The sequence below is a fragment of the Armigeres subalbatus genome, chromosome 3 (genome assembly GCF_024139115.2).
Source record: "Armigeres subalbatus isolate Guangzhou_Male chromosome 3, GZ_Asu_2, whole genome shotgun sequence".
Taxonomy (NCBI): Eukaryota; Metazoa; Arthropoda; class Insecta; order Diptera; family Culicidae; genus Armigeres; species Armigeres subalbatus.
In genome coordinates this window covers 4,347,461-4,358,470 of record NC_085141.1, presented here as the reverse complement: position 1 = coordinate 4,358,470, position 11,010 = coordinate 4,347,461, and the positions used below count along the sequence as shown (strand labels likewise).

At 42.1% G+C, this 11,010-nt stretch overlaps 1 protein-coding gene across 2 annotated transcripts in view; it reads right to left on the bottom strand.

Moving 5' to 3' along the window:
* Positions 1–303: 303 nt before the first annotated feature.
* Positions 304–11,010, bottom strand: part of LOC134224220 (DNA-binding protein Ewg) — a 30,541-nt gene continuing 19,834 nt past the window's right edge. Inside the window, exons 9-10 of one of the 2 annotated variants that reach the window (XM_062703527.1) lie at positions 2,025–2,036; positions 304–1,912 (exon numbers count right to left, since the gene is read on the bottom strand). In XM_062703527.1, coding sequence (XP_062559511.1) covers positions 1,721–1,912; positions 2,025–2,036 — 204 coding nt within the window. In that variant the 3' untranslated portion in view covers positions 304–1,720. The remainder of the gene's footprint in view (positions 1,913–2,024; positions 2,037–11,010) is intronic. The other variant, XM_062703528.1, reaches the window with a different exon arrangement.

Genomic DNA, 11,010 nt, shown 5'->3' with positions numbered 1-11,010 from the left:
CTTGTCCATCGTCGTTTTATTCTGTTCTACTTTGCACCGTCACTTCCACTATTCAACAAAGTCGCGAAGTGTTGCTTTCACCTGGCAGCCACAGTTTTATCTGTCAGCTAATTCCCTTCTTGCTCGTTGCACATGACTTTGGGTTAGGAACTCATTGAATTTGTCTATTGTGGATTATTTCTGACGGTTAGCTTTATGCTGTTGAGTTATTAGCGCCTGGATGCTGACAACGGCGGGTTAAAGCCAGTCACTGTTTATGATTCAATGCTTTGGTGATATCTAGACATAGTTTTACGCGTGAACTGATATTTGCGCATGTTTTTATTTGTCTGATGGTTTCTCTTTTTATATATTACATCGATGAATTATCTGCACATGAATTATTACAGCGACAAAAATAGTTGGTTTTCTTCTTTGAATCTTAATCTGAAATATCTCATACTTTCCCCAAGAGGACTGTATTCTTGTAATTGAGTGTGCACATGAGTGGACATAAAGTACCTTCGAACATATTCGTACAACTCCTTTACAGCAAGTTTGATCTATTCTCTTTGTCAGTTGTATGGTTATACATAAGGAACAATTAGTTTTATTGTTTGTCTGTGAATCAAAAGAATCCATCGTTTGGGAGAATGAAGATCCACACAGTGAACGCTCAATACAATTTCCTGCTTATTTTTTTCAATAAATAGTTTAATATAAAATTACTACATGACTTCCTGTAACTATAAATTACAGATCTTTTTCGAATAAATTAATAAATTAGGTCAATAGATATAATTTGGTAAATAAAATAAATAATCGTTGATTGGAGTGGTTGGATATAAATAATAAATAAGCATAAAAAACCAGGCTAGTACATTCCATTAATCACAGTTTCTTGTTTTGGAGTGTGTCTAATCCCTCGGGATGGATCAGTCTTTTCCTCTAGTGTTGTTTTTCTTCATGGGGTTTTGCATTCTTTTGTACACAGACTGGAACTAGCAGGATTTAGCATATTGCGATATAGTTGCTTTTGTTTCGAAGGGGATTTTTTGAGGGATTAGTTTAGTTTGTAGAATAGTTTAGAACCAAAAGCGAATAAATAATGTCGAACTTATACAATAATGTTGCACGCAACGTCATTTGACTAGTAAAATTATAAATATTTCTTAAATCTCGAGACTTAGTTGAACCATATCAGTCAGAAGTACAGAAGCTAATAACAAGGACAAGAAACACGTTGCAAAATCAGACTATCAACGAGACTAGATTTGCCTGTCAATCATTTTCCGTCGTGATGTAGAGAGTGTGTTTGTCCACACGCGAGCTGGCACAGCATTCCAAAAAATTATTCTAAACCAATGTGATGAAGGAAAATGATCGATTCATATTTACAAGGGTTGCTGCGTCGATGGAGAAAATTTCAAAATTGTTCTCCGCCAACGCCGACTAGATTGAGTGAACGATGATTGTTATTCGTGTTTAATTTTTTTTGTTAGATTTTGTTTAAGGTTAGTAGATTTGAAAATTTTCAAAACTTGTCTTATTTACAATGTGGAGCATTAAACGGAATGATTTGAAATTTAAAACTTTGACTAGTGACATCGCTTCACAATATGAAGTCGGATGTCGTTTCACAAGTTTCAACTAGATTTTGAATCAGGTTTGTCTTTAAAATAACGCTTCCAGATATGACGATGGGTAAGGGGTGATGCTCCCGCCTATGAGTGGGCGTGTTCTAATGCTCAATTGCTATTGTGGTGTCGTCCTTCACTTCGCCAATGGCTGCCATTGCTTTCGTCAGTACAGAAGCGTCCTTCAAACTCAGCACTTGCAGTACTTGTGGCTCGGATCCCGGTGGTCCTTGAATCATCATCTGGTGCATTCCTGGGCCAACCGTTATTGTCTCCATTGTTTCTCCGTTCTCGACCTAAATATGGAAATATTGAATGGTATTGATTATAGTATGTATGAAGAAAAATCAAGTTATTCAGAAGTATCAAATATCTACTTTTCAACTTCTACAATTACAATCTACTCACTAGATCACACATCTGGAAAGAGATAACGGGATTATGATTAGCAAAAATAGTTCAATTCCTCTGGCAATGTTTAAGTCAAAATACTTTACTCGTCGTGGGGTACCAACCGAAAATTGGATAAAATAAAACACACATAAATAAAAAGTTTGGATCTTTATTGCAATAAAAATTTGTAGTTCGATTCTTCGTCTATCATAAACAACTTACAAATACCGAATGACTAAACAAACACACGAAATCATATGATAGATATGGAAAATAAATAATGAAAATCACAAACTCTAAAGTAAACAGAAAATGGCACAAAACTAAATATGAAAACATACATTTTGAACTTATAGATTAAAATGTCCTATGACTTAGAACTAATTCGTTCCACGGCGTGAAACGCGATGACTAAGGGAATCCGACCCGGCAGTACGTCGACTGCTTGTGTAAATAAGGGATTCCAAATAAAGGCTATGTTTCCTATAATCCTAAACAGATATTCGCTTTGCAAAAATCAAATTGCACAATTTGGTCTCTTTCTGTGTGACTTAACACAATAAATAAGTGTCTGCGAACTCGCGGTGAGCTCTGTAATGCGATGAATATAGTTGTAACGATTTGTTTGAACATAAGACGGTTTGAGATTGCAACCGGTTTGAAATGTTTCAATGCTGTTTTGAAATCGAAGAAAAGGGCTTGAGGAAGTTTGTCCACGAAGTGTAATTTACAATTAGGAAATTTGACCCGTGTAGGAAATTTGGTGTATCGGGAAGACTTGGTGGGGCGTAGTCGAAGATGATATTCCCGGTGAAAAAGATTGCAGTGCCGCATGGAAGAAGTCCGATCGTAAAGCAAAGACGACATGAGTGCTGCTATTATCAAAGATTTCCCTCTACTGAAAAATTCTGTTCTCATTAGCGAAGATTTTTATGCGTTGAAAGCATACCACAAGAAGACCTCTCGTGCGCGCTTCTTTGTGAAGTAAGTTGTCTTCTTCTTCTTATTGGCATTACATCCCCAAACTGAGACAGAGCCGCCTCGCAGCTTAATGTTCATTATGCACTTCCACAGTTATTAGCCGCGAAGTTTTCAAGCCAGGTTACCATTTTTGCATTCGTATATCATGAGGCTAGCACGATGATACTTTTATGCCCAGGGAAGTCGAGACAATTTCCAATCCAAAAATTTTCTAGACCGGCACCGGGAATCGAATCCAGCCACCCTCAGCATGGTCTTGCTTTGAAGCCGCGCGTCTTACCGCACGGCTAAAAGGGGAAGTTGTGCTCATCTAATATTCCGAAGCGTGCTGATTTGGAGCGCCATGTACCAGAAATTGATTAACTGTTCGATCTTCTTCGTTTGGTGGACTCTTGACAGCTCTCGATAGCCGGTCTGGTATGATATCTCGATAGATGAAATAAAGTCAATGTTGACGGACCTTTCCCATCAAAAATTTTTATTCGCTCAATCGATTCTTTGGCTTATTTAAGGTCAACTTTCCCAAAGAACCCATATTTCTTTTAGCCTCTATCTATTTTTAAGATCGAAAACAAAAACCGAAAAGTGCTGCACGTGTGAACCGGCCTGAAAAATTTACCCGATGTTCGTTCAAAATCAGGCCAATCTTAAAAAACAGCACTTTTTCGATTTTGAAAATACTTAGGCGTCAATAAATATGGGTTCTTTGGGAAAGTTGACCTTAAATAAGCCAAAAAATCGATTGAGCGAATAAAACGTTCGCAAATTTCCGGGGAATCTTTCGTGGATTTCCGGAGGAATCTTTCGTGGATTTCCGGAGTAATAGTTCCCAGATTGCTGGAGGAATCGTTCGTAAATTCCCGTGAATTACCGGAAAATCCGGAAAACCGTTTCTGAATTGATGAAGGAATCATTCGTGAATTGCCGGAGGAATCGGTCGCAAATTGTGGGAGGAAACGTTTTCTAATTGCGGGGAAATCCTTATCAAATTCGGATTCGAATAGGAATCGTCCGCGAATCGCCGGAGGAATCTTTTCCAAATTGCCAGCGGAATCATTTTCGTCTTTCCGAATCCTTATCGAATTGCCGGAGGAATCATTTCTGAATTGCTGGAGGAATGTTTCGTGAATTTTCGAAGGTATTGTTCTCGGACTTTCGGAGGTATAGGTGGCAGATTACTCCCTGGATTCCCGTAGGAATCCTCTCCCTGAACGACTACTCCGGCAACCCACGAACAATTCCTTCGACAATCCTAAAACAATTCTTCCAGCAATGCGGGGACAATTCTTCAAGCAATCCGGGAACTATTTTCCCGGCAATCAGCGTACGATTCATCGGACAATCCAGGCACAATTGCGCCAACAATGCGGGATGATTCCTCCGACAATACGGGAACTATTCCTCGGACAAAACGAGAACAATTCCTTCAGCAATTCGAGAACGATTCCTGTGGCAATTCAAAGACGATTTCTTCAGAAATTCAAAAATGATTTCTCTGGCAACCAGCGAACGACTCCTTCGGCAATCCGCGATTTTTCTGGAAATACGCGAACGATTCCTTCCTTCCAATTCCTTCGGCAATCTACGGACAATTTCTCTTGCAATACGGGAGCGACACCTCCGGCAATTCAAAAACGATCCCTCTGACAACCCGGGAACGATTCTTCTCGCAATCTGGTAACGATTCCAACACAATCCTCGAATGATTTCTCAGGCAATTCATGAAAGATTCCTAAGGCAATCCGGGAACGACTTATCCGGCAATCCACGAGCAATTCCTGAGGCAATCTGGAACGATATCTCCGGCATTTCACTTGCAATCCGGGAACGATTCCTCCGGAAATCCTGGAACAATTCCCACAGTAATATGGAAACAATTCCTCTGGTAATCTGTCAACGGTTTTTCTGGTTCTGGGAACAATTCCTTCGGCAGTTTTCAAACGGTTCCTCCGGCAATCTGGGAGCGATTCTTTCGGCGCCTTAGGGACGATTTCTCCAGCCATCCACTATTGATACCTCCGGAAATGTGTGAACGATTTGACATCTGCTACAGTAGCAGTAACCACTCTGACCGAGACCTCGTCTACCCTCCTCGTTCATCCATCAGTGGACTGTTTGATTGATTCCGACGGGAATCCATTAGATATTCCAACAGGATACTATTAGTGATTGCAACATGAATCTATTTGTAAATCCGACGGGAACCTATTAGTGGTTCTGACGGGAATTATTAAGCGATTCCGACTGGAAACCAGTAAAGATTCCGACGATAATCATTCAGGGATACCGACGGGAACACATTAGCGATTCCGGGTAATCCGACAGGAATCCTTTAGGTAATTTCAACGGGAATCCATTAGAGATTACGACGAGAATCCATTAGCGATTTCGACTGGAATTTTTCCCGCTTCCGACGGAAATCTATCAGCGATTCCAACGGGAGTCCATTAGAGATTCCGACGGGAATTAATTAGCTTTTCCGACGGGAATCCGTTAGCGATTCCGACTGGAAACCAGTCGCGATTCCAATGGGAATCCATTAGCGATTCCGACAGGAATCCTTTGGGGATTCCGATGGGAATCTGACAGGAATCCTTTAAGGATTCCGACGGGAATCTTTTGGGGTTACCGACGGGAATCCTTCGGGGAATTCGACAGGGGATTCCAACGGGAATCTATTAGGGCCTTCTACGGTTATCCATTAGGGATTCCGACGAGAATCCTTTAGAGATTCTAACGGGAGTCCTTTACAGATTCCGTCGGGAATTCTTTATGGATTCCGACTGTAACACGTTAGAGATTCCAACGGGGAAACTTTAGGGATGCCGACGTGAAAACTTTAGGGATCCCGACGGGAGTCGTTTCGGGATTAAGATGGGAATTCTTTTGGAATCCCGACATAATTCCTTCAGGGTTTTCGACGAGAACCATTCAGGGATTTTGACGGGAGTCCTTTCGGGATTCCGACGGGAATCTTGTTTAGATGCAGACATGAATGCCTCAAAGATTCCAACGGGAATTTTTCAGGAAATCCGAATGAAATTCTTTAGGGATTTCGTCAGGATTGCTTTATTCAGAGATTTCGACGGAAATCCGATTCCGACTGGAATCTTTTCGAGATTCAAACCTGATTTTTAAAGGGATTCCAACAGGAATTCTTTAGAGATTCAGACGGAAATCTTTTAGGGATTCCGACTGTAACCTTTTAGGGATTCCGAAGGGAATTCTTTTGGGGATTTCAACGGGAAAACTTTAGGGAAGTGAATCCCTTAGGAATTCATCAGCAATTTCGACGGGAATCCATTAGCAATTCCGACAATAATCCTTCAGGGATTCCGACGTGAATCCTTTTTAAATGGCGACTTGGATTCTTCAGGGATTCCAACGAGAACCGTTCAGGGATTTCGACGCGAATCCTGTTGGGATGCATACATGAATCCTTTAAGGATTCCGACGGGAATACGACTGGAATTCTTTAGAGATTTCATCTGGAATGCTTCATTGATTTTGACTGGAATCCTTTCGGGATTCCGACGGGTATCTTTTCGAGATTACAATCAGATTTTTTAGGGATTCCAACAGGAATTCTTTAAAGATTCCGACGGAAATCCTTTAGAGATTCCGATTGTAACCCTTTAGGGACTCCGACGGGAATCCTTTTGGGAATTCCAATGAGAAAACTTTAGGGATGCGAATCGTTTAGGTATTCCGACAGGAATCGTTTAGAGATTCTGACGGGAATCCTTTAGCGATTTCGACGGGAATCTCTAAGGAACCCTATAGGAAACTCGACAGGAAACCTCTAAGCATTCTGACGAGAATTTTTTAGGGATTCCGACTTCATGAGTTGTTTTGGAATTTCTCAATGACTGTTTCTTGCAGAAACTGACACTTAAGGACACCAGGAGGATTGTCTGGAAGATTTGGTGGAGGAACTTCGAGAGGATTTCATTAGGGATCTCCATGAGGGTTTATTGAAAGAACTCCGGGAGGAATTCCTGAAGGGACTCCAGGAGGAATAGTAAAGAAATTCCAGGATTATTTGCTTAAGGATCTTCTGGAGGATTTGGTAAAGGAACTCCAGGAGTATGAATGGAGAAACTTCAGGATGATTTGCCCTAGAAATTCAAGAGGATTTAGTAGAGGATCTCAAGGAAGATTTGATGGTGGAAATCCAGGAGGATTTGCTGAAGGAACTTCAAGAGACTTTGCTGGAGAAGCAACAGGAGGAAAAATTTCAGAAAGATTTTCCGTTGAAACTTTAGGAAAATTCGCAGGAAGAACTCCAGGAAGAATTGGTGGAGGAAATCCCAGAGGTTTTGGTGGAGGAACTGAAGGATGACTTGGTAGAGAAAGTCCAGGAGGGTTTGCTGAAAGAGCTTGACAACGTTACTTCAGGAGGGTTTAGCAGAGGAATTCCTGGAGGATTTGCTGGTGAAACTTCAGTAGTATTTGCTTAAGTGGACTCCAAGAAAGTTTGATGGAGGAACTCCAGGAGAAAATGGTGGAGCAACCACAGGAGGATTATGTGAAGAAACTTTATGCTCTTCAGGAGTGTACTGGAAGATCTCTGGGTTTGCTGAAGGAACTTCAGGAATATTTACCTAAGGATCTCTTGAAGGATTCGGTGGAGGAATTCTTGGAGGAATCCCAGGAAGATTTGGTGGTGGAACTCCCAAGAGGATTAGGTGAAGAAACTTCATGCTTCAGGAGGATTCGCTGCTGGAACTCCAGGAGGATTATGCGTAAAAGCTCAGGAGAATTTGTAGAGGAACTCTAGGAGGGTTTAGTGGAGGAACTCCAGGAGTACTTGTTCAATGAACTCCAAAAGAGTTAACTGGAAGAACTCCAGGAAGATTTTCTGAAATAACTCCGGGAGGACTTGCTGGAGGAACTTCAGGAGGGTTTGGCGAGGTATTACAGAAAGATTCAGTGGAGTATTTTCAAAAAGATCTGCTAAAGGACCTCCAGGAGACATTGCCGGAGGAGTTCCAGGAGGTTTGCTAAAGGAACTTCAGGAGGATTTACTGAATGAACTCCAGATTTACTGAAGGAACTCCAGGTGATTTTCTGTTGGAACTTCTGGAGAATCTGAGCATGAGCATGATTGACCGCCCACGGTTGCTACACCGTGTTGGAACTTCTGCAGAATCTACTAGAAGAACTCCAGGAGGAAATCCAGGAGTATTTGGTGAAGGGACTCTAGGAGGACTAAGTGGAGAAACTCCAGGAGGGTTAGGTGGAGAAACTCCAGGAGGATTTGGCATAAAAGCTCAGGAAGATTTGGTGGAGCAACTCTAGGAGGGTTTGCTGGAAGAAACTTCAGGAGGGTTTGGCGGAGGAATTCCAGGAAGATTTGATGGAGGAACTCCAGGAGGAATTGGTCGAGGAACTCCAGGAGTATTTGCCTAAGGATCTCCTGGAGGATGTGGTGGAGGAACTTAATGCTTTGCAGGATGGTTTGCTGAAAGGACTTCAGGAGGATTTGGTGGAGAAACACCAGGAGTATTTACTGGACGAACTTCTGAAGGATTTCGTGGAGGTACTGTTGGAAATCTAGGAGAATTTGCTGGAAGAACTGTATGGGGATTTGTTGAGGGAACTTCAGGAGGATTTGTTAAAGCAGCGGTTCTCAACCTGGCGTACATGTACCCCTGGGGGTACCATCGCTGGCCCTAGGGGGTACCTCGGACAAAAATGCGTAATGGCGGACGTATTACAATTCCAATCCAAACTTATTGATAAAGTTTTGACAATTGCGTATTTTTAATTTCAAAAATTTATATTTTACATTATATGCAATGCGTTCAATAAATCCCAATTGAATCCTGCCTTCCACAATCAGCACAATGTCAAATCAATCAGCACGGAACAAAAGATCAAACGAACAAAACGTCGAATGAATAAAATGATTTTTTTTTCACTAAAGCTCTTTTGCTTCGTTGCTCAGTAGCCTCCTTTCAGAGGCTCAGAAGGCTCCTTTCAAGAGGCTCGGAAGGCTCTTTTCAAAAGGCTCAAAATTCCCTTTCAAGAGGCTCAAAAGCCTCCTTTCAAGAGGCTCAAAAGCCTCCTTTCAAGAGCCTCAAAAGCCTCCTTTCAAGAGGCTCAAAAGCCTCCTTTCAAGAAGCTCAAAAGCCTCATTTCAAGAGGCTCAAAAGCCTCATTTCAAGAGGCTAAAAAGCCTCCTCTAGAGGCTCAAAAGGCTTCTTTCAAGAGGCTGGCAAAAGGCTCGGAAACCTCATTTCAAGATCCTTTCAAGAGGCTCAAAAACATCCTTTCAAGAGGCTCAAAAGCTTCCTTCCAAGAGGCTCAGAAGCCTCCTTTCAAGAGGCTCGGAAGCCTTCTTTCAAGAGGCTCGGAAGTCTTCTTTCAAGAGTCTCGGAAGCCTCCTTTCAAGCAGCTCAAAACCTTCTTTTCTAGAGGCTCTAAAGCATCCTTTCAAGAGGCTCAAAAGCCTTTTTCCAAGAGGCTCAAAAACCTCCTTCCAAGAGGCTCAGAAGCCTCCTTTCAAGAGGCTCGGAAGCCTTCTTTCAAGAGGCTCGGAAGTCTTGTTTCAAGAGGCCTGGAAGCCTCCTTTCAAGCAGCTCAAAGCCTTCTTTCTAGAGGCTCAAAAGCCTCCTTTTGTAGGCCTCCTTTTATGAGGCTCGGAAGCCTCCTTTCAAAAACCTCCTTTCAAGAGGCTCAGAAGCCTCCTTTCAAGAGGCTCAAAAGCCTCCTTTCAAGAGGCTCAAAAGCCACTTTCCAAGAGGCTCAGAAGCCTCCTTTCACGAGTCTCGGAATCCTTCTATCAGGAAGCTCAAAAACCTTCTTTTCTAGAGGCTCAAAAGCCTTCTTTCAAGAGGCTGGCAAGAGGCTCGAAAACCTAGTTTTAAGATCCTTTCAAGAGGTTCGGAAACCTCTTTTCAAGAGGCGCAGAAACCTCATTTCGAGAGGCTCAGAAGCCTCCTTTCAAGAGGCTCAGAAACATCCTTTCAAGAGGCTCAGAAGTCTTCTTTCAAGAGGCTCGGAAGCCTCCTTTCAAGCAGCTCAAAGCCTTCTCTTCTAGAGGCTCAAAAGCCTCCTTTCATGAGGCTCGGAAGCCTCCTTTCAAGATCCATTCAAGTGGCTCGGAAGCCTTCTTTCAAGAGGCTTGTAAGCCGCCTTTCAAGAGGCTCAGAAGCCTCCTTTCAAGAGACTCAGATGCCTCCTTCTTTCAAGAGGCTCAAAAGCCTACTTACAGAAGCTCTGAAGCCTCTTTGTAAGAGGCTCGGAAGGCTCCTTCCGTGAGGCTCGCAAGCCTCCTTTCAAGAAGCTCGTAAGCCCCCTTTTAAGAGGCTCGGGAGCCTCCTTTCAAGAAGCTCGGAATTCTTTTTTTCAAGCGGCTCAGATATCTTTTTTTTCAAGAGGCTCAGAAGCCTCCTGTCAAGATGCAAAGGAAGCCTCCTTTTATGTGGCTCGAAAATCGTCTACAAGAGGCTCAGAATCCTTTAATTAAGGCGCAGAAACCTAATTAAAGCTGAAAGGAGCTTCCCTTCAAAGGGCTTGGAATTATTTTTTCAAGAGGATTGGAAGCCTACTTTCGAGAGGGGGTACCTAAATTAATGCAAAAGTTCGAAGGGGTACCTCTCAAGAAAAAGGTTGAGAACCGCTGTGTTAAAGGAACTCCAGCCGGATTTAGTGGAGTAATTCCAAGAGGATTTTCTAAAGGATCTACTAGAGAGCTTGCTGAAAGAATTCCGGCGCGCATCTCTAACGAACGATCGAAACTTTCGAACTAATACGATATACCTTTTGAATCGTTTCCCCATTTTATTTTACTGAAGCAAACGAGAATGCGCATTTTCGCAACTTTCGTTCGAAAATTCGTTGGTACATAAATAATAATACGGCTGAAAATTCTACTCTTACGTTTATGGTCGCATTTGCATTTCAATTCCATAAAAATTGTTCCGGATTTCCACGCAAGTTTTCAGCTGAAATTCCTCCAAATTACGGAAATCCCAGTAATCACCAATATAAAATAAAATAAAAAATCGGTGTT